General features: G+C 51.7%; 2 protein-coding genes across 2 annotated transcripts in view; both read left to right on the forward strand.

Moving 5' to 3' along the window:
• The window catches only part of FBLN1 (fibulin 1), a 104,703-nt gene that overhangs the window by 48,974 nt on the left and 30,061 nt on the right, over nt 1-25,668 (forward strand). Inside the window, exons 12-14 of the mRNA XM_011984068.1 lie at nt 2,778-2,897; nt 4,315-4,446; nt 6,188-6,311. Of these exons, the coding sequence (XP_011839458.1) occupies nt 2,778-2,897; nt 4,315-4,446; nt 6,188-6,311 (376 nt within the window). The remainder of the gene's footprint in view (nt 1-2,777; nt 2,898-4,314; nt 4,447-6,187; nt 6,312-25,668) is intronic.
• Nucleotides 18,328-19,008, forward strand: LOC105542467 (fibulin-1-like). Its single transcript, XM_011984037.1, has one exon. The coding sequence runs from the start codon at nt 18,676-18,678 to the stop codon at nt 18,910-18,912; it is 237 nt and encodes a 78-aa protein (XP_011839427.1). The 5' UTR covers nt 18,328-18,675; the 3' UTR covers nt 18,913-19,008.

A 25,668-nucleotide genomic window follows, 5' to 3' on the forward strand; every position in this document is an offset into this window, starting at 1 on the left:
GCCGGGATGGTCTCGATCTCCTGACCTCGTGATCCGCCCGTCTCGGCCTCCCAAAGTGCTGGGATTACAGGCGTGAGCCACCGCGCCCAGCCTGCCTCTAACTTCTTATTGGAGTTAGGCTTTCCCTTCCGATAGAGACAGGGAGAAGCACCCTGGCCTTCCCGATGACGACGTTCCCCAGTCTCGTCCCCAGCCCTCAAGAAAGACAGTTGTGGGTTGCACATCTCAAAGGGACAGAGAAACCATTTACATTTGCAAGTTTTTCTAAAGTAGATGCTTCTAAGGAAAATGGAGGTCAGCGGCTGTAGTCAGGTTTGGGCTGGAACCAAGAGAAAATTCTTTTGGCAGCATTGATCTTTCTCAGGCAGGCATGCCACGGGGGCTGGGTCTGCATCCTGGGTACGTGGTCTTAGGCCAGTGGCAGCCATGCTGAAGTTGGGTCAAGTCTCTTGGTATGTGGGGGTTGGACAAAGTTGTTCTTGCCAATAGTCTTGTGGTTCTCAGATAACACCTCCTGGGCTGATGGGAAGGTCACATGAACAGCCTGTCAGCCCAAGGCCTGGCACATACTAGGTGCTTGGCAGATGTCATGTCTTATGCAGGGATTAGGTTCTGAGCTGAGCAGACACTGAGGGCTTTGGACGGCCCTCGACAATTGTCCACATTGCCCATGACACCCTGTTGAGTGCGGTGCACTGACCCAGAGGACGGCTTCTGTAGCCTGACTCAAATGTGGCAGGTCCTAAAATTCTGCCATGAGAATTTTCCTTCGTGATGAGATGGTCACAGGGGTTAGATATGCCAGGGTGAGTTGTGGTGTGCATAATTCTTCAATCGGAGGATGGACGGTGTGAGGGGGTCCTGGGATTAGTTCACAAGAACGTGTATGGACAAGGAACAAGATTCACGAGTTGAGTCTCTCAGGCTTGTGTTCAAACCTCACTTCTGCCATTTCTATGGCCTTGAAGAAGTAACTCAGTCTTTCTGGGCCTTGGTGTGCTCATCTGTAAAATGGGCATAGTAGGACCAACCCCATAGGGGGCTGTGAGGATGAAACGAGATTACGCATGTGAAGAGCTTATCACAGGGCTGAGTGCAGGATGAAGAGCTGGCAGTGTGGAGGCTGCTGGCTTTATTATTATTTAGTAGAAGTAGTGGGATTCCTGGCTTGTGCTTCCTCTAGTCACTCGTAAATTACTGAAAAGTCGGCATTCATATCCACATTAGTGGACAATATTGTGGACACAGAACCAGGGCCTGGCCAGCCTTGCCATGTGACCTTACTAACCATGTGTGAAGCACCTGCCCCGGGTGTGTAGCGAGAACTCAGTCCTGCACTGGGGAGTGTCTCTAGTGGGGGATGAGAGACCCCACTGGGCAGGTGGAGGCCAGGTCTGGTGTGTGGGGGCCACCGAGATGAAACACAGGCTGGAAGGCTATTGGACGTTCTCTGACAGCCACATAGTATAGATTTAAGGCTTTTCCAGCCACAATCTCGGTTGCAACCGCTCAACTCTGCTGTGGTAGCAGAGAAAGGGCCAGAGGACCATGGTAAAAGAATGAGTGTGGCAGGGCGCAGTGGCTCACACCTGTCATCCCAGCACTTTGGGAGGCCGACACAGGCAGATCACTTGAGGTCAGGAGTTCGAGACCAGCATGACCAACATCGTAAAACCCCGTGTCTACTAAAAATACAAAAATTAGCTGGGCATGGTGGCGCACGCCTGTAATCCCCTAGCTACTCAGGAGGCTGAGGCGGGAGAGTTGTGTGAATTCGTATCCACGTTAGTGGACAGTAGGCTCCCAGAGGCAGAGATTGCAGTGAGCTGAGATTGAGCTACTGCACTCAAGCCTGGGCAACAGACAGAGACTCTGTCTCAAAAAAAAAAAAAAAAAATTAATCTGGCTGTATTCTTTATTTTATTATTATTATTATTATTTTGAGACGGAGTCTCTCTCTGTCACCCTGGAGTGCAGTGGTATATCTTGGCTCACTGCAACTTCTGCCTCCCGGTTCAAGCAATTCTTCTGCCTCAGCCTCCCAAGAAGCTGTGACTACAGGCACGTGCCACCATGCCCAGCTAATTCTTGTATTTTTAGTGGAGACAGGGTTTCACCACGCTGGCCAGGCTGGTCTTGAACCCCTGACCTTGTGATCCACCCAAAGTACTGGGATTACAGGCATGAGCCACCATGCCTGGCCTGGCTGTGTTCTAATAAAACTTTATTTATAAAAACAAGTGTTGGGACGAATTTGGCCCATGGACTGTGGTTCGCTGACCTCTGCTCTAGGTAAAGGGGACAGTTGAGCAGTAGTTCAGAGTTGCTGGGTGGCCCAGTGAGTTCTGTGCATTGGAGTATGAGGAGTACTGGGGTATGGGCCGGATGGCTGAGGCGTTCCTTGAGTGCCGTCATCTGTGTAGGATGCCATCTTGGAGGTGAAGTGAGGAGCACAGGATCAGATTTCCATTTGAGGACTAGAATGGACTCTGGCAGCCAGGTGGGGGCTGGCTTCCAGGGGCTGAGGCTGGAGGCTATAGCTGCCATCCTGACAGGAGAAGGTGTGGTCAAAGCAGGCAGGGGCAGGGAGGGAGGGTCTGGAGTCACCAGTGATGACACCTCTCCCTCGGCCACACACCCCAGGAACTCCGCCTCTCCGAGTGTGTTAACCTGAGGGAGGTGGAGAGGAGGTTTTCGGTTCACTGACCCTGAGGGCTGCTCTGGAGGCAGGGACATGTGATGTCGCTCTGAGCAGTGACCCTCGCTTTGTATTTCAGACATCAATGAGTGCAGCAGCAGCCCGTGTAGCCAGGAGTGTGCCAACGTCTACGGCTCCTACCAGTGTTACTGCCGGCGGGGCTACCAGCTCAGTGATGTGGACGGAGTCACCTGTGAAGGTGCGGACGCCCCTGCTTGCTGAGGGGGAAAGCCACCCATGGCCTTTGACATGACATCCGCCATGACACAGCAGCACGGCCTCTGACTTTCAAATCCACGGGAAGAGCCTGTTGGGATTTCGTCACCTGGCAAACCTTCCATGTCCACCCTTGGAGGCTAGTGGGTGGTTTGCTGTTTTCCCTCCAACTGAGATTGTTTTTTTTTTTTTTTTTTGAGATGGGGTATTGCTCTGTTGCCCAGGCTGGAGTGATATGGTGCAATCACTGCTCACTGTAGCCTCAGCTTCCTGGGTTCAAGTGATCCTCCCACCTCAGCCTCCCAAGTAATTGGGACCATAGGCGTACACCACCACGCCTGGCTGATTTTTTTTATTTTTTAAAAATTAGAGACGGGGTCTTGCCGTGTTGCCCAGGCTGGTCTCGAACTCCTTGGCTCAAGTGATCCTCTTGCTTCAGCCTTCCAAATTGCTGGGATTACAGGCCTGAGCCACTGTGCCCAGCCCCCAACTGAAATTCTAATATACTTTTCCCATCCTTAAGCATGAGGGTGGGAAGGCAGCAAACCACTCCTGACTTGTTGTTTAATAATGTGCATGGTGGTGATCGCGATGTGCCCTGGGACCTTGGGCTGCACATCTCAGAGCTTGGTGGTGGTGCACGGCTGAGAGGTAAGGGAGGTCTCACGGACCACCTGTATCCCTGACTCAGAGCTCTAACTCTTCGTCTGTAACATAGGGATTAACTCCAGCCTCACCAGATCATTGGAGGATTAAACCAGATGATAGCAATTACGGGCAATTAAGGGCAATTATGATGATTACCGTTTTCGTGTGTAAGGTGTGTGTATATTTTGTTTGCTTGTTTGTTTTTGAGACAGAGACAGCTCTGTCACTCAGGTTGGAGGGCAGTGGTACAAATACAGCTCGCTGCAGCCTCCATCTTCTGGGATCAAGCAATCCTCCCAGCTCTGCTTCCTTGAGTAGCTGGGCCCACAGGCATGCACCAGTAAGCTTGGCTAATTTTTTTGATTTTTTGTAGAGACAGGGTCTCACTTTGTTGCCGAGGCTGGTCGCGAACTCCTGGGCTCAAGTAATCCTCCTGCCTCAGCCTCCCACAGTGTTGGGATTCCAGGCATGAGCCAGTGTGCTCAGCTGAGCTGTGTTTCTTATTGTTGAACTGCGGTCCATGTTTCCCCCTGCCCGCCACATGCATACTTCACACCATGAACTTGCTGTGTGACCCTAGGCTAGTCCCATCGCCTCTCTGAGCGTGATGGTCTCTAAGGCTTCTTGTCTTCAGCTTGTCCCGTGCTGCTGCCCTCCCGGGCCCCAGTGCAGCCCCCAGGGCAATGTAGCGTGGCCAGCAGCCATGACCAGGTGCCAGGACACTGAGGCTGAGGTGGGCTTTGCCGTTGCAGACATCGACGAGTGTGCCCTGCCCACCGGGGGCCACATCTGCTCCTACCGCTGCATCAACATCCCTGGGAGCTTCCAGTGCAGCTGCCCCTCGTCCGGCTACAGGCTGGCCCCCAACGGCCGCAACTGCCAAGGTGAGCAGGCGGAATGCCCTGGCGCCCCTCATGCTGTGCTTGGGGCTCTGCAGTGTGGTGGGGCTGAGGCCGGGCTCGGGGGCTGTACTTCCCCAACCCAAGGGCCACAGCACAGATGCATTCAGGAAAAGGAGGCCCTCCCACCATCCAAGGGGTGTCCTGGGGTCCGCAGCACCCTGGTCTCCCACACCCAGGCCCCAGCATACTTGTCCTCTGGGTTGTCTGAGCCCCATGACGGCTGCATCCAGCAGGAACACTTGAGCCCTCCTACGCTCTCCTCAGCAGCCCCTAAAAGGCTGGAACAGAGTTCTTTAGGAAGATGCCCACCAGGGAGGAAGCAGTCCAGGCCAGGGGATGGTGTGGCCTGGTGTGGGATGGCCCGGGGACACTCATGACTGTGGGTCAGCTCCAGCATGGACTAAGTGATGGGGGCCAGTGGCATTGGTTCTGCATTCAGCCCCCATTTCTATGAACGCTCTGGGGGGCTGTGTGTGCCACCCAAAGCCATCCGACGACCATCCATTCAGTCACTGACAGCGGGTGCTGAGTGGGTGTTTGTGAGCGCGTGATGCCCAGTGCACACGCTGGGCCCAGAAGCTGAGTCATGGAGGTGGGGCTGTCCAGCCAGTGCCTCGGGAGCCCCACACAGGGCTGTGGATCCTGGGGCTCCGGAAGCCTCCTGGGTCCCACAGATGTAGCTTCTGGTCATGAGGAAGGTGGGTGACTTTGATGAAAGGCAGACAGGAGCTGCGGTGTTTCCTGGGAGGCCCCCTCTGCTTGCCCCGGGCCTGAGCCCGGTTGTGTCTGCATTTCTGACGGAGCAAATGACTTTTCTCCTGGCCAGGCTCCCTCACCGCAGCCTGGGGTCCCGCCCAGACTCAGCATAAACACATTCCTGAGCCGGGCCTTTGAGGCTGGGGAGTGTCGTCTTTGCCACCGATGCTCAGGCATTTGGCACCTCTTAATGGACGTCTCCCAGGGCCGGTGACAGCCCCTGAGCCCCGCTGTTTGGCTGCTCCAGAGTCTGTGGGAATTGGGCTGCTCACCCATCTCCAGGGGCCTCTCGGTGTGGTGCCCCAGGCCCCATCTCAGGAGTCCCAGTCCTGGTGGTTCCAGTCCCCCCTGAACAGCCACCAACCCCAACACACAGGGCAAGACGTATGATCTCGAAGCCTGTTTTTCTCATTGTTGCATGGAGCTAGCAGCTCCTTTTCTCCTAAGAGGTTGAGTCACACCTCGGGTAAGGGTGCTGTGCCTTGGGAGCCGCAGAGAGGCCCTGGGTGGTTAGTGCATGGACTCTGGCACCAGCCCGCCTGGGTTCAAAGCTCGGCTCTGACATTTATAAAATATGTAACCTCAGGCAGGTCTCTAAAGCTCTGTGAGCTCCTCATAAAATGAGGATCATAACAGTATCTGCCTCATTGAGTTCTTAGGAGGATTCAGTGAGTTATCCTGCCTTGCGAGGCACTCCCAGGACCCATCATGCAGTGTTTACTTTTACCATTGTCACACTCCCTCCATGGATTGCAAATGATAAGTTAACACTCTATAAATGTAAATATCCTATACATTTAAGAACTGGCACAGGACGCTGCTCTGAAGATCAGCCAGTGGAGGGCACGGATGGCCTGATCGCCACCCCTAACCCTAGTTGATGGGAGGCCTGGGCTCCTCCATGTCCAGATGGGGATGGCTCCTGCAGCCTCTGCCTTCATTGTGCCGCTGTGGGGGTCTCTTGCAGACATTGATGAGTGTGTGACTGGCATCCACAACTGCTCCATCAATGAGACCTGCTTCAACATCCAGGGCGGCTTCCGCTGCCTGGTCTTCGAGTGCCCTGAGAACTATCGCCGCTCCGCAGCCACGTAAGTCATCTGGACCATGCCATCGTCTGTCTGTGTTGGCCTTCCTGGTGACCCAGCTCCCGGGTGGATGGGTTATCAGGCTGTGACCTCAGTGTCCTCCCATGAGGGACACAGGGCACTCACCTGATCCCTGGCCCTCAAGCCTCTAAATGCTAGTGACACTGGTCTCAGAAAGTCAAAGGAGTAACTGCAAATGAATCTGGGGTCTATAGTCATGCTTTCAGGCCAAGGCTGTGCACAGAACCAGGCAGGAACCACAGCCCTCTGTTTTCCTGGGGTGGAGCCTTGGGCAAGCTCTCTGGGCCTCGGTTTTCTCATCTGTAACATGCAGATGTCAGAACGTGCTCTGACTCAGATGCGTAGGTAACAGTGTCTCCATGTCAGTCCAAAGTCAGGGAGCCGATGTGACTTGTTGGACATTGTTGTTAGGTGCCTCCCTGAAAGCCAGAATTCGTCCAGCCTGGTGACTGTGTGGGAACAGCATCAAAGATTCCAGATCCTAAACGGGGGGCTGCGTGCCCCTATGTCTTTGTAAGCTCACTCACTCCTAGGCCATCACGGCGTCCACTTGAGTCCACGGTTCCCACTTCCTATCCCCCTTACCCCTAATTGTATTCGTCAAGTCTCATTTAGTGCTACTGTCAGTTGCTTCAGGAAAAGCTCCACGCTGGGACAGATCTCAGGACTGTGGACTTGTGACCTCCCCCAGCACTCTTAGTGTGCAGTGCAGGCAGCCAGCCGTTTCCCAGGCCTTGGCCTCTTGACCTTCAGCCTGCCTTGGGTTCTTGGCCAGCTGCCCCCACCACCTGAGGGTCAGTGGTAGTGTTCACCGCCTGACCCGAGGGGCAGCTGCCCTGGCTCATGGCATAGCAAGACTTCTGGGTCACCGAGCGGCCCCGTTGTCCCTGGCAGCCCTCCATATTCTTCCTGGCATTGAGATGGCCCCTTGGCTGGCCCGGCCGCTTCCCTGATCTGCTGTTTCCCAGCATGGGTTTCTGTCTGCTTGAAAACCCAACATTTTGTTTCCTTCCTGAGCTTGGGTTAGGAAAAAGCTGCCCCAAAACTGGGTTTGCAAGTCTGTAGCATCCTGAAGAGCTCATGGTTATGCAACAGCCTGGCAGGCAGTGACAGTGCTTCTCTGAGCCATTAAGAAAGTTCCATGGCCTCAGCTGGAGGCTGTGCAGCCGTCTGTCATTGTAAGTTCACTCTCTCCCCAGCCTTTGTCAGTGCCTGGGCTTGAGGATTCCAGGAGGCTGGCTGTGGTTGTGACCTCGATTTCTAGCTTGCACACAGTCATGAAACCACCTTTTGACGAGGAGGAGGCTGCCCTGCACAGGGGCCCTGGCGCCTTCTAAGCCCGAGGGTGGGCAGGTTGGCCATGTCTGCTAAGGTCATGGCTGAAATCGGCAGAACCCAGCTCCACCCCTCATGTTGGCTGTGGAAGCCTCTGCCACCCCTCAGTGCTGGAGAAAGTCATTTCTTCCTGGACCTACTGTGTGCAGGCACCTGGCTAGACAGTGAGCCCACAAAGGCCTTTGTCCCCGCACTGGCTCGGCCTTTGGAGCATGCGCTAAGAGGGAGGAGGGGCCCCGACCTGGCTGGGTGTGAGGGTGGGCAGGGGGCTGTCTGGAGTGGGCCATGCCGGCATGAAGGTGGAAGGGGAATCGAATCAGGCAGAAGGGGCGGGAGTATGGACACGCGTGATGAAATGGGGAGTTCAGCCTGAAACCTGGGCCCTGTGTGCTGTGCAGTAAGGGACTGACCTGCTGGGCGCCTGGCTTGTTCCAGCCTTTGGACTCCCAGGGTTGATAGCAAGGAGGGGCCACGGCCTCTCAGCACTGCTAACCCCTCAGACTGGAGTTTTGTATTTTACAGCCCCTTTTCCTGCTCATCAAAAACCCAAACTTCTTAAAGCGTTTTTTCATCTAAACTTCAGAAAGCAATTTTTAAAATCTAAAAGAGCCATATTGAGGAGGGATCTGTGGCCAGCGCTTCTGTGGTTAACAACTCAGCAAGACTGCCTCACTCGGGAGCCTTAACAGACAGGACTGCACAGTCCGCTTCTGCGGCTTTCTCTCTCTCTCCAGTCACACGGCTTCCATCTGGGGAACATCCCGGCGGCCGAGGGCTGGTAACTGGAGCATGACCCAGGAAGCTGGGCCGCAAACCACAGGGCTCGGCCTTGTGGACAGGACCAAGCTGTTACAGTCCTCCCCATACAATTCCCTCCTGCCCGCAGGAGGAAGTGTGCAAAGCTGTCCCACAGCCTTTGATGGGGCCGGACACATCCTCTTTATCCCCTCAGTGGGGCTGGCCCCTGATGACCTGTGGTCTAGAAAGCTGGAGCAAAGCCGGGTGGCCTTGGTTGCCGCTTCTTGGGAATGGGACGTGAGTGAACAGCTGTGGGCCTGAGGGTGTAACATGGTGACGGTGGCGGAGATAGAGCCGTCGATGGCCCCCCTGCCTTGGCCAGTTCTGGGGCTTGTCTCCCAGACGATGAGCATGTGAAAGTCACGAAAATTCCGGCAGGGATGTCCATAAGCACCTGGGGTGGCCAGAACTGCTGTGCCTCCCAGGAGAAGGAGGGGCCTAGAGGGCCTTGTCTCTCTGGTGCGTGGTGGCTTAGGATCATCTCCACAGAGCTTGGGGTGTTAGGGTCAAATATGTTGAACTGGCAAGTTGGAGCACATTGTTCTCTGACACATGACATGGCCCAGGATATGTGGCCTGCTGAGGGGACATGTCTGGAAACCAGGGCCTGCATGGCAGGCAGGGACGGGACGGGCTCGCCTGTGCCCAGCTCTGTAATAGATTCAGTGATGACAGGCCGTCCCTGACCTCGACACACTGGCTAAAAGGGATTTTTGGGCTGTTCCCAGTCTGACAGGCAGTTTGCCAGATAGTTATGTTTCTGGTGTTTTATTAAGTTTGAGTAGAGCGAAGTAGGATCATTGAAGCCAGGACTTAACCAGGAAAATCAAGGACGTGTTTATTTTTGTGCATTAGTCATTTGCTAAGCACATAGCAGGTGCCCCAGGCCCTGTTCTTTGTCCAGAAGGAGCCAGCCCAGAAACTCCTAGTGTAGAGAAGGTTTTGGGGTGCTCTGAGGAATGACTGTGTGGGGTTGGAGGGGGAGCCTCCAGGGAGGAGTGACCAGCTCGCTGTGTGTGATGATGGCGTGAGCTGCACCAGAACATCACGCACACCTCCCATTGCTTTCCTCCGGCTTGCTGGGTGAACGCTTCCCTCTGGCAAAACAAAACCCCACCCCTGATTAGTACCGGCCCTGCTGAGAGACGCAGGGAAGCCGAAATCCCACCAGGGCGACTCTAGCGCCACCTGCTGACCAGCCCCATCCAGGCTGGTCCCAAAGCTGCTGGTGTGTGTGTGTGTGTGTGTGCGCGCGCGCCTGTGCGTGTACACTGTGTGTGTAAAAGCTTTGAAGTAAGACAGGCTGACTTTGAAAGCCAAGCCTGCCCCTTACTACACACCATGGAGCCATGAGCAAGTTCTGCGTCCTCGCTGGACATCTGTCTTCCCGCCAGTAGAGCGGGAGGACGATGGGAGACAGTGGCGGGAGCGAGTACGGTTCACCTGCAACCGGAAGCACAGTTCATGGGTCCCATGCTCCTCCCCCAGTTCACAGACACTTCGGTCGCAGCTCCTCAGAGGCCCCCCTGGGGAAGAGCTCTCAGATCACCTGGAGCACTCCTGTTTGGCCTGGACCTGGGCATCTCTGGGGCAGGCTGCCACCAGCAGCACCCGTGCCCACCTTCTTTCCTGCCTCTGCTTTGGGCCCCTCCCAGGCAGGACTCCCCCTTCAGTGCCCCTGACTCCCAGGCCAGTCCTTTCTAAGAGCTTGGAATGGTCATTAGCCAAGTAAATGCAAGGCCTCCTGTCAGTCCCGACAAACCTGGAAAGAGGAGGTAAAAGGAGACAGTCTCAATAAATGCCTCAAGCAAGTCCAAGTAACCCAGCACGAGACACGGAAACTTAAAAAGCCAAAAGGGAGATGTGATGGAAAGCCAGGACGAGAGGATGCTCCTGACTGCAGAATCCAGACACAGCCCAGATGGCGGGACTTCCTGGAGCACCTGGGCCAGGTCCTCTGGGGCTCTGCACCTGGGCCCTGCTTCTTAAGGCGGCCACCTTCAGAGTGTGATGGGCCAGGAGTTCAGGACACAGGAGACAACCCCTGTCCCATCTTGTGACAAGAAATTAGAACTTGTTACTGTCCTGTAGCAGGAAGATAATACCCATCTCCATCCTGTCACAGGAAGTTAGAATCTGTAACAGGAAGTTGGAATCTGTGCTCATCCTATACAGGAAGTTAGGACCCGTCCCCGTCTCCACCGCAGGAAGTTAGGACCCATCCCCATCTCCACCCCAGGAGGTTGGAACCTGTCCCTGTCTCCATCACAGGAGATTGGGACCCGTCTCTGTCTCCACCACAAGAAGTTCGGACCTGTATTATTTAGGGTTCTCTAGAGGGACAGAACTAATGGAATATACATATATATATATATGTATTATATGTGTATTAGTCATTTGCTAAGCACATAGCAGGTGCCCCAGGCCCTGTTCTTTGTCCAGAAGGAACCAGCCCAGAAACTCCTAGTGTGTGTGTGTATATATATATAGTGTGTATATATATACATATATATGTATATTCCATTATATATACAAAGGGGAGTTTATTAAGTACTAACTCACATGATCACAAGGTCCCACAATAGGCCATCTCCAGGCTGGGAGCAAGGAGAGCAGTCTGAGTCCCAAAAATGAAGAGAAATGAGTCCGATGTTTGAGGGCGGGAAGCATCCAGCATGGGAGAAAGATGTAGGCTGGGAGGCTAGGCCAGTCTCTCTTTTCACGTTTTTCTGCCTGCTTATGCTGTAGTCGTGCTGGTAGCTGATTAGTTGGTGGCCACCCAGATTAAGGATGGATCTGCCTTTCCCAGCCCACTGACTCAAATGTGAATCTTTTTTGGCAACACCCTCACAGAAACACCTAGGATCAATACTTTGTATCCTTCAGTCCAATCAAGTTGACACTCAGTATTAACCATCACAAGTCCACCCCTTGTCAACTTGAACCCATGCACATCTCCTGAGATCATATATAATCTTCAAATAAAGACAATAATAAAATCATAATTATGCCTAACATAACACAACTATCCTTCGTACAACCAGAAACTCACCAATCCCCAACCTAAATACTGTTATATAAAGTTAACGATATTTAAATGCTGATGTGAATTCAGTAAATCTTATGTCACTTGATAAAGGAGAAAGGAAATAAAATGAAGACGTTTTTGTTAGTACAAGTGTATACACGCACAAACATTTTGTTTGTTTGTTTGTTGAGACAGAGTCTCCCTCTGTTGCCTAGGCTAAAGTGTCGTGGTGTGATTTTGTCTCACTACAACCTCCGCCTCCCAAGTTCAAGTGATTCTCCTGCCTCAGCCTCCTGAGTAGCTGAGATTACAGGTGTGTGCCACCACACCCAGCTAATTTTTCTATTTTAAGTAGAGACGAAGTTTCACCATGTTGGTCAGGCTGGTCTCGAGCTCCTGACCTGAAGTGATCTGCCCACCTCGGCCTCCCAAAGTGCTGGGATCACAGGCATGAGCCACAGCGCCTGGCCATGCTTTTAACAAAAGAAGGAAGAAATACTCATGACAATTACAGCCCTCGTTTCTGCAACTGGTCACATGGGCCTTAGCTGGTATTGATGACTACCTTCTTCTACTACCCATTCTGTATTCCTTTGCCTTCAGCAAGCACCTTGGCATATCGCGGTTTTTTTCCTGGTGGAGTGACCCAGACCTTCATTCCTGAAGGGTCTGGGTCATTTGTAGTCCTGCCTGGATTGGGCTATTGTAGTTTCCCATTGACATTAATCACAGGGCATGGTAATACTAAGAGATGCCCTAATGGATCTCCTGTGTTCCATGCATCCTCTAACTTATCTTCATTATGGAGTAGTAGACTGATTTCATCTTGATAGTCTGAGTCAGTCACCCCAGCCAACACTGTAACTCCCTTCTTAACCTGTTGACTTAAAGGTAGGAGGAGCCCAAAGTGTCCAGGTGGCAATCTTAACTTCCAGTTTAATGGAATCATTGTTGTGTCTCCTGGTGGCAACTAAGACCTCTGAAACTAAGACCTCTAGGCCAGCAGAATGTAATGTTGCAGGAATAGGAAGAAAAAATTTTGCTAGTGGATCACTAGGGGTGATGATGAGTGGTGCCACTTCCATTTCCACCCTTGGATTCCTGGACCCGTGAATCCTGGCTATGGAAGAAACAGTGCCATATATTGGATGCTGATTCAGAGCATACATGGCCTTCTGGAGAACTTTGCCCCAGCCCTGCAAAGTACTGTCACCTAGTTGGCATTGTAATTGTGACTTCAAAAGGCCATTCCACCATTCTATCAATCTGCTGTTTCAAGACAATGGGCAACATGGTAAAACCAGTGAATTCTGTGAGCATGAGCCCACTGCCGTACCTCTTTAGCCGTAAAGTGAGTGCTTGCATTCCGTGAACCCACGGATGATAGTCTTGGCAGAAGCATTGTGTGCAGGATAGGCAAACCCATATCCAGAGTAAGTATGTATTCCAGTGAGGACAAACCTCTGCCCTTTCCATGATGGAAGAGGTCCAATAAAATCAACCTGCCACCAGGTAGCTGGCTGATCACCTCGAGGAATGGTGCCATATCGAGGGCTCAGTGTTGGTCTCTGCAGCTAGCAGATTGGGCCCTCAGCAGTGGCCATATCCAGGTCAGCCTTGGTGAGTGGAAGTCCATGTTGCTGAGCCCCATGCATAACCTCCATCCCTGCCACCATGGCTACTTCGTTCATGGGCCCACTGGGCAATGACAGGGGTGGCTGGGGAAAGAGGCTGAGTGGTGTCCACAGAACGAATCATCCTGTCCACTTGCTTATTAAAATCCTCCTCTGCTGAGCACTTTTAAGTGATATGGTGAGCACTCTCATGTGATACAAATATCTTCACAGTTTTTGACTCAAAAGAGGTCCATCCACATACCTCTTCCCCAAATTTTGTTGTCACCAATTTTCCAATCATGCTTCTTCCAAGTCTCTGACCATCCAGCCAAACCATTGGCCACAGCCCATGAATCAGTATATAATCGCACATGTGGTCATTTCTCCTTCCACGCAAAGTGCACAACCAGGTGCATTGCTTGAAGTTCTGCCCACTGGAAAGATTTCCCTTTGCCACTGTCCTTCAGGGATGTCCTAGAAAGGGGCTGTAGTGCTGCAGCTGTCCACTTTTGAGTGGTGCAAGCATATCGTGCAGAACCATCTGTGAACCAGGCCCTAGACTTCCCTTCCTCTGTCAGCTGATCATTGGGAACTCTGCATGAGGCCATCTGTGCAGGATGGAGGACAGAAGGCAAGTTGGCGGGAGTGGAGACCATGGGCATTTGAGCCACTTCCTCATGTAACTTAACTTGTGCCTTCAAGACCTGCTCAAGCCCGATCACATATATACCACTTCCATTTGATGATGGAATGCTGCTGTGCATGACCAACTTTATGGCTAGATGGGTAGAAAGCACCCAGTTCATGATGGGCAGTTCAGGTCACATGGTGACTTGATGACCCAGAGTCAAACATTCAGTTTCCACCAAGGCCCAGTAACAGGCCAAGAGCTGTCTCTCGAAAGGAAAGTAGTTATCTGCAGAAGGTGACAGGGCCTTGCTCTGAAAGCCTAGAGACCTCCACTGTGATTCACCTATGGGGGCCTGCCAAAGGCTGCAGACAGCATCCTTGCCTGCCACTGACACCTCAAGCAACATTGGATCTGCTGGATCATATGACCCAAGTGGCAGAACAGCTTGCACAGCAGCCTGTACCTGTTGCAGAGCCTTCTCCTGTTCTGGACCCCACTCAAAACTGGCAGCCTTTCAGGTCACTTGATAAATGGGCTGGAGTAATACTCAAATGAGGAATGTGTTGCCTCCAAAATCGAAATAGGCTCACTAGGCGTTGTGTCTTGGTTGTAGTGGGGGCCAAATGCAGCAACTTATCCTTCACCTTAGAAGGAATATCTCAACAGGCCCCAAACCACTGGACCCTTAGAAATTTTACTGAGGTAGAAGGTCCCTGAATTTTATTATCGGATTTATTTTTCATCCTCTGGCATGCCAATGTCTCACCAGTAAGTCCAGTGTGTTTGCTACTTCTCACTCACTGGAACCAATCAGCATAATGCCACCAATTTTAATGGACCAGCGTGATATCTTGCAGAAGCAAAATGCGATCAAGGTCTCTCTGAATAAGATTATGACATGAATAAGATTATGACACAAAGCCAGAGAGTTGATACACCCCTGAGGTACGACAGTGAAGGTATATTGCTGGTCTTGCCAGCTGAAGACAAATTGCTTCTGGTGGGCCTTGGAACAGGAATGGAGAAAAACGCATTTGCCAAGTCAGTGGCTGCATACCAGGTACTAAGAGATGTGGTAATTTGCTCAAGCAAGGAAACCACATCTGGTATAGCAGCTGCAATTGGAGTCACCACTTGGTTAAGCTTAACGATAATCCACTGCCATTCACCAAGATCCATCTGTCTTCTGCACAGGCCAAATGGGAGAGTTGAATGGGGATGTGGTGGGAATGACAGCACCCCTGAGTCTTTCAAGTTTTTGATGGTGACACTAATCTCCTCAATCCCTCCAGGGATGTGATATTGTTTTTGATTTACTGTTTTTCTAGGTAGAGGTAGCTCTCATGGCTTCCATTAGGCCTTTCCAACCATAAAAGCCCTCACCCTACCAGTCAGGGGGCCAGTGTGGGGGTTCTGCCAGCTGCTAAGTATGTCTGTGCCAATTGTGCATTCTGGCACTGGGGAAATGACCACAGGATGGGTCCAGGGACGCACTGGACCCACTGTAAGTCAGACCTGAGCTAAAACTCCATTAATTACCTGACCTCCTTAAGCCCCTATTTAACTGGAGGGCCATGATGACATTTTGAGTCCCCTGGAATCAACGTCAGCTCAGAGACTGTCTAGTATTCCCCTAAATGTCTGATCATTTCCCTTTCCCCAGTGCACAGTTACTCTGGTAAAAGGCCGGAGGTCTCTTTGGGGAAAGATGGGAGAAAGATTCACTGCATAAATTGTCGGTAATGTAGTGGGGTCCTTCCTCAAGGGGACCCGGCCTCCCCTTCATTTAAGGGGTTCTGGGTCTGTAAACTGGTTCAAGTCTGGAAATTGATTGAGGGGCCATGATTCTCTGTTTTTATAATTCAAATTAGTCTTTTGTCCATGTGACCTAGAAGTTTTCTGCTTATACAAATCAAGTAGGAATGCAGTCGGCTTCCTATCAATTTCACTTCTAGAAACACTGTGATTAATTAGCCAATGCCAGAGCTCTACATGAGTCAGACTATTCCAATTGCCACTTTGCCTCTGCTGTCCATTACAGTAGCTACACCCACCTTGCCTTTGACGGTTGAGTGCTACCACTTGGCCACTGCCACCTCAGGATCCAATTATTTCCATTGTATTTAAATTTTGTAGTTGAGTGACTGCAGTTCCCACTGTTAGATCTGACATACTAAGAAGAGCAATTACAGGGCTCTTCAAAGATGCAGGTGCTGCCTTCACAAATCTATTTTGAAAGGCATTGGTCAAGGGTATATCTTCTGGACCCTCCCAGCTTGGATGAGTAGGTCTAAAGTGACTAATCCACTCCACCATCCCAATCTCCCTAAGTCTTTGGATCCCTTCCTCTACATTAAACCAAGGAAGGCCAGGCATTTCCAGCTCGCTCACAGTGGGCCATCTCTTCATCCATATTTCTGCTAAACAAGCAAATAAACTGTTAGAACCTTTTTAAACTCCCTGAGTTACAACATTAAATGCAGAGTCCCTGCTTAGTGGGCCTAAGTCAGTAAATTCATCCTGATCCAGTGCTATGTTCCTTCCACCATTCTCCAACACCCTTACTATCCATTCTCATGCTCGTTCTCCAGATTTTTGTTTCTATAAATTAGAAAACTTAAGCAGTTCTTTTTTGAGTGTAGCTCACTGCCTCATGGGTCACACTCTCAACCTCATCTCTAGGGGCCTGCCAGGACTTTAGTCTAGCTATAGGTCTAGAGGCAAACGGGGGTGTTAGGGGTGGCTCCTGAGGAAAATCAACATTATCTTCCCTGGCAACTGCCTCACAGGAGGCCATCACTGTTGCCTCAGGCAGCGGGGTTTATCTCCTCAGACAAAGGTGGAAAGGCTGACAGGTAGGGGAGGGGATGTTGCCACTACTGGGGATGGGGAAGCTGTTAAGCTGTTTCTTCTGACAAAAAACATTCATCAGAGTCTACAAACTCAGTGTCCCTAGCTTCATCAGGCTCCTCCCACACGTCCCCATTCCAAGTCGCAGAGTTCCATTCTTTTCCAATCAGTGCCCTCACTTTAACAGTAGACACCTGGCGAGGCTGTGCATGCATCTTTCATTGCAGATCAGCCACTCACATGATAAGAGCTGGTGTCTGTTTTCCCACAATTTCAGCTCTTCCTCTACGGGAGATAAGACTCTCACTCAGGGCAATCTTAGCAGATTTGAAGCTCAGTATCTGCTTCTGAAGCCGGGAGATAGAATCCCTGAGTTCATCATTTTCCTTCATCACTTTGTCCACTGAACTTAGGAGCAAACAACCAGCTTCATTATGTTCCTTGGTTCTCCACATATGATCAAAGGTATTATGTATAGAGTCACTAAACTTGCCTCTCATGAGCGATGAATCAGGAGATTCAAATGCATTTATTTTGCGTAACTTTCTAAACAGTTCATGCCAAGGACTATCAGTGTTCTCCATACTATTAGAAGTAGAATCCTTAGCATTTTTGGGTCTAATCGTTAACCAGCCAACTCCAGAAACCCCAAAACCAATGAAAGAACACCATCTTTAATATTCTGTTCCTCTAGAACCACTCCTGGTACCCACATCTGTAGTAGTTAGGGTTCTCTAGAGGGATGGAACTAATGGAATACGTATATATAAAGGGGAGTTTATTAAGCATTGACTCACACGATCACAAGGTCCCACAATAGACCATCTGAAGGCTGAGGAGCAAGGAGAGCCAGTCCGAGTCCCAAAACTGAAGAACTTGGAGTCTGATATTCGAGGGCGGGAAGCATCCAGCACGGGAGAAAGATGTAAGCTGGGAGGCTAGGCCAGTCTCTCTTTTCACATTTTTCTGCCTGCTTGTGCTGTAGCTGTACTGGTAGCTGATTAGTTGGTGCCCACCTAGATTGAGGGTGGGTCTGCCTTTCCCAGCCCACTGACTCAAATATGACTGTCTTTTGGCAACACCTTCAGAGACACACCCAGGATCAATACTTTGTATCCTTCAATTCAATCAAGTTGACACTCTGTATTAACCATCACAGGACCCGTCTCCACTGCAGGAAGTTAGGACCCACCCCTGTCTCCACCCAGAAAGTTAGGACCTGTCTCTGTTTCTATTACAGGAAGTTGGGATCTGTCCCCATTTCCAATCCAAGCCCTGAACTGGCCCTGTGGACCCAGAGGTACTGGCCTGGAACACAAGGGCTTAGTGACAGGAAACTGGGAGCCGACCTCACTGGCTGAGCATACATATGGCTCCCTCACTCACTTTGTGACCTTGGGAAGTGGGAAGGCCACATTCTCTCTGAGCCTCAGTGTCTTCATGTGAAAAATATCACCGAAGCCACTGTCATGGTGTGGTGGCAGTGATCACACTAGAGAGTATGTGGTGAGGAATAGCTGAGCACTTGGTAAACGGCAGCAGCTCTGTTTGCTAGTGGCAGAGATAGTCATTTCACGGGTCACCTCCGAGACCCACCCAAGATCCCTGTGTAGCCCTGGCCACTGCCTGGGTGAGGGCCTGGGAAGGGCAAAGGTGTGCCTGTGGAGTGCCCGTGGGGTGGGGCTCTGCCAGTGAGGAGGGGACGCACCTCACTCCGGGCACAGCCCTTGGTCTCCCAGCCACCCAGTGCCCCAGACGGTGTTGGAAGAGGCTAGTGCCTGAATCAGCAGCCTGGAGGTCCACAGCGCCTCCCGCAGGTGAGTGAGGGGCGCCCTTCGTGTTGGCTGAATCAGCCAGAGGGGCGGCGGGAGGCCCCGCCTGCCAGCCCCGCATCCCTGCGCTCTGCCGTTTCTCCGCTTGCTGGACCGGCCCTAACCCTCTTCTTGTCTCTCTGCCCACTTTTCTTGCAGCCGCTGTGAGCGCTTGCCTTGCCATGAGAATCGGGAGTGCTCCAAGCTGCCTCTGAGAATAACCTACTACCACCTCTCTTTCCCCACCAACATCCAAGCGCCCGCGGTGGTTTTCCGCATGGGCCCCTCCAGTGCTGTCCCCGGGGACAGCATGCAGCTGGCCATCACCGGCGGCAATGAGGAGGGCTTTTTCACCACCCGGAAGGTGAGCCCCCACAGCGGGGTGGTGGCCCTCACCAAGCCTGTCCCCGAGCCCAGGGACTTGCTCCTGACCGTCAAGATGGATCTCTATCGCCACGGCACCGTCAGCTCCTTTGTGGCCAAGCTTTTCATCTTTGTGTCTGCAGAGCTCTGAGCACTCGCTTCGCGTCGCGGGGTCTCCCTCCTGTTGCTTTCCTAACCCTGCCCTCCGGGGCGTTAATAAAGTCTTAGCAAGCGTCCCACACAGTGAGCCTCGCGTGCCTTGGTTTTATTTGGCATGGTTGGGAGTCTGTGCCGCTTGTTACCTGGGGGTGAGCTGGGCACTGGCCGCCGCCTGGTACCCCCGAGGGGAGTGCTCCCCATGAGCGGGTGTGTACTCGGGGGTCCCTGTTCACAGAGCCCACTGTCTGTACTGACAGGGAGGCCGGGCCGGGCACATCATTTCACATGTGTTAACTCATCTTCATTTGTGTTGAACCCAAAGAATAAAGGTGGTGGTGGAGAAGGGCCCTCAGATTGCTGAGCACAGTCCCCTCTCATTTTACAGATGTGGAAACTGAGGCCCAGAGAGAAGGGGAAGGGTTGGCCAAGGCTGCTTGACCTGCTGTGGCCACGCTAGGTCGAGGAAGCGGGTCTACTGGCCCCTGCCCGGTTCTCTGCTGTATCCCCAGAGGTGAGCGTTTCACTGAGACAAGAAAGCTCTCTCCTGAGATTCAAGCCTCGGGTTCTGTTTGTCTTGATCAGAAGCCCAAATCTGCAGTGCAGAAACACGGAATGCGGTTGTGGCTTCTAGGATGCAGCTCTTGCCTCAGTGAAGTCGTTTGCGCCCACTGAGAATGCTGGCCCTGTGCCGGGGGAGGCAAAGGACCACACAATACATGTGCTCACAGGACCCTCCATAGGTCCTTCCACCAGTCCTGCCAGGCAAGTGGCCATCCCCATGGAGACTCAGAGAGGGCAAGTGATTTGCCCAAGATTACACAGCTGGTATCCGAGCTCTGGTTTACTGACTCCGCAGATCTACCTGTTGCATTCTGCCACAATACCTCCACTGAGGGCCTTAACCCCCTTCCTCCCTCCGTCTCCTCCATCATGGTCCAGCCAAGCCAGTTACCTCTCCGCCTCTGCTGCTCCAGTGTCCATTCACCTCCCCTACAGCTCATTCTTTGCTTTGCAGCAGGAATGATCTTTTAGCCTCTGCCTAAAACTGTTCCTGGTTTCCTTACCATTTGGGTTAAGGCCTCCAGATCCTTAAGATGTCTGAAGGCCGTGCCTAATTTAGTCCTTGCATGCAATCTCCAGCCTGGTCTTAACTTGTTCTGTCCTTGCCCACTTCCCTTGAGCCATGCTGCAAACTCTGCTGCCTTGGGCTCCTGGCCCGTGCTTTGCACCCTTGGCCTGAATGTTGCTTAAGCTCATGTGCCTTCCTCAGAGAGGCCTTCGCTGCCACCCCTGGCTTCTGTTTTCTCTGTCCGTCGTTCTCATGACCCCTTTCCTTCATGGTGCTTGTGACAGGCTGCGGTTGCTGTTGACTTGCGTTTCACGTTTGTCTTCCCCACCTTCCAGAAGGCTCTGTGAAGGCAGGGACCAGGTCTGTCTCATTCAGTGCGGTGTTCCCAGCTCCTTGCAAAACATCTCACGTGCCGAAGGTGCTCTGTCAATGTCTGTCCAGGGAACAGATGACTCTGCCATCCCTGGCTTATGTCACTAGCATTTCTGTGGCTGTGACACTGTGCTTACACCGTCTCCAGGCAGAAATCCAAGTGGGGAAGGCAGACACCCCAGCAGGGTCAAGTAAAGAGGATCGCAGGGTTCTTCTATGGAAGCAGGGATTGGGGGATGCCCACCTTGATGCCTAGTGAGGAAGATGGACCTGGACAGACAGATAGCCCCACACCTTGTGCTGAGGCAGCTGTGATTGTGCCATGGGAGCACGAGCCCTTTTCCCCATGGCCCTCACCACTTTGTCTCCCGGCCCTCTCTCTGATCATGCCTGGTCTGCACCAGCCTCGAGTCTCCCATATTCTAGTACGCATTCTCCAAGATGCAGTCCAGGAGCCTCTCTGAAGGACCAGTCTGGTTACGATGGTCTGATCTTCCTTAGAACCTTCCATGGTTGTCTTTTCCTAGCAGATGAAGCATAGCCTCCTTGGAATGGCATTGGAGGCCTGGCCTGATCTGGCCTCTGCCCACCCTTTGAGCTGCACCTGCCCCGCTCCAGCTCATCCATGTGCTTGTGCCCTGGCCCCACGGGGAGGCTTGCGCTTCCCTGAATCTGCCTTCTTGTGGCTTCAGCATGTGCCATGCTGTTCTCCTGAAGACTGCCATTCTCCTTGCAGACTCGGCTCGGGGACTGCCATTCTCCTTGCAGACTTGGCTCGGAAGTGACCTCCTCAATGCAGTTAGCCTGAGCTCCCCTGGCCCCGGGCTCCTCCGTCAGAGCATTTACCCCATTGTGTTGTGGCTGTTTCTTAACATCCCCTCTAGGCGGGCTCTTTGAAGGCGGGGATTGTGTCTGGTTAATTTCTGTATTCTCTGCAACTTTGCAGTGTTTGGCCTGAAGAAGGAGCTCAGTAAACATCTGAATAAACGTGGGTGGATGGATGGATGGACAGACGGATGGATGGATGGATGGATGGATGGATGGATGGATGGATGGATGGATAGATGGATGGATGGATGGATGGATGGATGGACAGACCGATGGATGGATGGATGGATGGATGGATGGATGGATGGATGGGTGGATGGATGGGTGGATGGATGGATGGATGGATGGATGGACGGACAGACGGATGGATGGGTGGATGGATGGATGGGTGGGTGGATGGATGGGTGGGTGGATGGATGGATGGATGGATGGATGGATAGCATTTTTAAGGCTTAGTTCAAATATCTTCTTCTCGGCCGGGTGCGGTGGCTCACGCCTGTAATCCCAGCACTTTGGGTGGCCAAGGCGGGCAGATCACCTGAGGTCAAGAGTTTGAGACCAGCCTGGCCAACATGGAGAAACCCCGTCTTTACTAAAAATACAAAAATTAGCTGGGTATGGTGGCGAGTGCCTGTAATCCCAGCTACTCGGGAGGCTGAGGCAGGAGAGTCGCTTGAGCCCAGGAGGCAGAGATTGCAGTGAGCTGAGATTGGACTATTGCACACCAGCCTGGGCAACAAGAGTGAGACTCTGTCTCAAAAATAAATACATAAATAAAAATGGTCTCCTCTGTTTAGCCAGCAAGCCACAGCAGGGGTTCTTGTCCTATTCAGTCATCCATTTGTCATGGGCCGGATCACTCAGGCCGGAAGGAACACCTTTGCCTTCATGTGCATGGGAATGTGAAGAGGGGAGGGAAACCTCTCAGGAGCTTTGGAGGCCACCCAGTGACCCTCCACAGCTTCCTGTGGCTCCTCCCTTCCAGAAGCTCCTTTGCAACATTCCCACTGAGGGACTCCCCTGTGTGGGTGGAACTCCCTGCCTCCTGAGGGGTCCTGTTGCATTTTGGGACCCCACCGAGGTTTGTGTGTGTGCCTGAGCGCACCGTGGGAGTGACAGCTGAATGGCCTGAGTGCTCACCCCTGTCCCGCAGCTCCTTGGGGCTCCTTAGCCATGTTCCCAGCTCATGCTGCTGAGAGAGGACACCGTGCAGGAAAAGCAAAATAAGAGCAGGAGGTGGAATTTCCGTCTTGCCATTTGCTAGTTCTGTGACCCTGGATACATCGTCAGCCTTTCAGAGCCTCAGGCCCACCTCATGGTTGATTTTGAAGATGGCTTGAAATAATCAAGCAGGCAGCGCCTGATACCGAGTAGGCGCTCCGTAAGTGTCAATGTGGGTTTCTTCATTCATTGGAAGGCAACCGGGTGTTCGTGTGGCTCTTCATTGAAACGGGGATGAAGATTCAGAGGGTTTGGAGGGATCCAAGGTCATGTGTGGAACTGACATCACTTTTGATTCCTAGACCTGTGCTTTCCTGGCTGTGTCACTAGTAAGTCAAGCTCCTGAGGAGAAAAGACAGTAATAAGAGTGATTTTAGTTGTAATGATAATAATAACAACTCCAACAGCTATAGTGCTGACCATGAGACAGGTGCTGTTCCAAGCACGTAATTCGTTTAGTCCTCACAGCAGCCTAGGGAGGCAAGCACTGTTAATATCCCCATTCCACAGGGAGGACAGGGAGGCACAGAAAGGTGAAGGAACTTGCCCAAAGTTCCACGGCTGGTATCCAGTGGGGCTGGGATTCGAACGCAGGCAACCTGGGCTGGGATCTGTGCTCTGAACCCCTGTCCTGCACTGTAGCAAATGCTGGGGAGAGGCAGCATCCCTGGAATGAATGAGACTGTTGCTCTAGCCCCATCTCACGGAGCCCGCTCTGCCATTCCCAAACCCAGAACAGGATATCTTACTAGCTAGAGGGGGCAGTGTGGTAAGGAGGAAAGGGCTGTGAGGCTGGAATGAAATAAGATATGCAAAATGGGCCAGGTGCAGTGGCTCATGCCTATAATTCCAGCGCTTTGGGAGGCCAAGGCAGGCAGATCACTGAAGGTTGGGAGTTTGAGACCAGCCTGGTGAACATGATGAAACCCTGTCTTTACTAAAAATACAAAAATTAGCCAGGCATGGTGGCACACACCTGTAATCTCAGCTACTCAGGAGGCTGAGGCAGAAGAATTGCTTGAACCTGGGACACGGAGATTCCAGTAAGCCGAGATTGTGCCACCACACTCCAGCCTAGGCGATAGAGCGAGACTTCGTCTCAAAAAAAAAGATATGCAAAACGTGTAGCATAGAGACTCTGGAAAGATGCAGATGCATTATTTCTGAAGTTCTCTGGATCCCAACCAAAAAACGCCCAGACAACTAGCTAGGAAAATAAAACTCCATGGAAAATATTTACAACTAAACAAGGTCTGCCGTTCAGGCCCACCTGCATGACTTTGGCATCTGTGCAGGAAAAAACAGTGGCAGAACCCCAAAATAATCAACAGGTATCCTCAGAAAGTGCACTAGGTGCTTTGAGGGAACAGCAGCTGAAACTGGTGGGCGTTTTGCTCACTCCAGGGGCCAGAGTGTGCACAGAGCCAGTGGGAGAGAGGGAGGGACTGGCGCAGGCTCACTCTTGGAAGCTTTTGAATGTTTGCCACCACAGCTCCCCCTAAGGTCAAGGGAGAGACTGCTGGAAATGGAACAGAAATTGTGTAGGAAAGAGACCATTGTGGGAAGAGAAGGGCCAGGTAAATGTGGAAGAATGTCAGGAGGTGAGCTCTGCAAAGTCAGGAAGATAACTGTGAATGAAACTCTCTTCCAAATTCCAGGGAAACTAATTTCCTCTAAAGAGGATCAACCCAAAAGCATCAAGTTCAAATTCCATGGATGAGTTTCTATAACAAAGTACCATAGACTGGGTGGCTTTAAATAATAGAAATGTATCATTTCGTGGTTCTGGAGGGCAGAAGTCCAAAATCAAGATGTCAGCAGGGCTGCACTTCCTCTGAAACCACCAGGGGAATGCCTCTTCTGGTGAGGAATGCTCCTTCTGTAGGGGAGTGCTCCTTCTGTAGGGGAGTGCTCCTTCTGTAGGGGAATGCCTCTTTGCTGCTAGGCATTCTTGTGTAATTATTGTACTTTAAAGAAAAGGAGGAAGGCCAGGTGTGGTGGCTCAAGCCTGTAATCACAACACTTTAGGGGCCAAGGTGGGCAGATCACAAGGTCAGGAGTTCGAGATCAGCTTGACCAACATGGTGAAAACCAGTATCTACTAAAAATACAAAAAATTAGCATGGTGGTGCACGTCTGTAATCTCAGCTGCTCAGGAGGCTGAGGCAGGAGAGTTGCTCCTTCTGTAGGGGGATGCTACATCGCTGTAATCTCTGCCTTTGTCATCGCATGATCTTGTGTGTCTTTGTCATCACATAGCCCTCTTCTTATAAGGATGTCGGTCATCTTGGATCAGGGGCCCACCCTACTCCAATGTGACCTCATCTTAACTAATTATATCTTCAATGACCATAGTTCCCAATAAGGTCACATTCTGAGGTACTGGGGATGGAACTTTGCCATCTTTCTTGGAAGGACATAATGCAAACCATGACACCCATACAAAGTGTTAGGGGCTGAGTTGTGTCCCCCCCCCCCCACATTCATATGTTGAATTCCTAATCCCTAATACGTCTAAAGTCCCTATCTCCAAATGTGGTCACGTTCAACAAGGTAATTAAGGTAAAAGTGAGATCATATGAATGGGCCCTAATCCAGTACAACAGGAGTTCTTATAAGAAGAGATTAGGGGCCGGATGTGGTGGCTCACACCTGTAATCTCAGCACTTTGGGAGGCCGAGCTGGGTGGATCACAAAGTCGAGAGTTCGAGAGCAGCCTGGCCCACATGGTGAAACCGCCTCTCTACTAAGAATACAAAAATTAGCCGAGCGTGGTGGCAGGTGCCTGTAATCCCAGCTACTCGGGAGGCTGAGGCAGCAGAATCGCTTGAACCTGGGAGGCGGAGGTTGCAGTGAGCTGAGATCATGCCACTGCACTCCAGCTTGGGTGACAGGGCAAGACTCTGTTTCAAAAAAAAAAAAGAGAAGAAGAAGAAGAAGAGATTAGAACACAGTCATGCACAGAGGGAAGACCATGTGAGGAGGACACAGTAAGAAGTCAGACTTCTACAAACCAAGGAGAGAGGCCTCAGAAGGAACCAAACCTGCCAACACCTTGATCTTGGACTTTCAGCCTCCAGAACCATGAGACAATCCATTTCTGTTAAGCCACACAGTCTGTTGTATAGCAAACAAATGCACAGATATTATAAGCAAAAAAGAGAATAAGAGACAGAATGATATCCCTCTGGGTAATGAAAGTACACCAGAAAGACATGCCCAGACTAAATGAAGATTCTAATATTCTATCTTGAAAGA

The sequence above is a fragment of the Mandrillus leucophaeus genome, unplaced genomic scaffold (assembly GCF_000951045.1).
Source record: "Mandrillus leucophaeus isolate KB7577 unplaced genomic scaffold, Mleu.le_1.0 Scaffold26, whole genome shotgun sequence".
NCBI lineage: Eukaryota > Metazoa > Chordata > Mammalia > Primates > Cercopithecidae > Mandrillus > Mandrillus leucophaeus.

What these genes read in the sequence shown, in the direction of transcription:
- LOC105542467 (XM_011984037.1), top strand. Translation starts at nt 18,676, where the DNA reads ATGGGCCCCTCCAGTGCTGTCCCCGGGGACAGCATGCAGCTGGCCATC.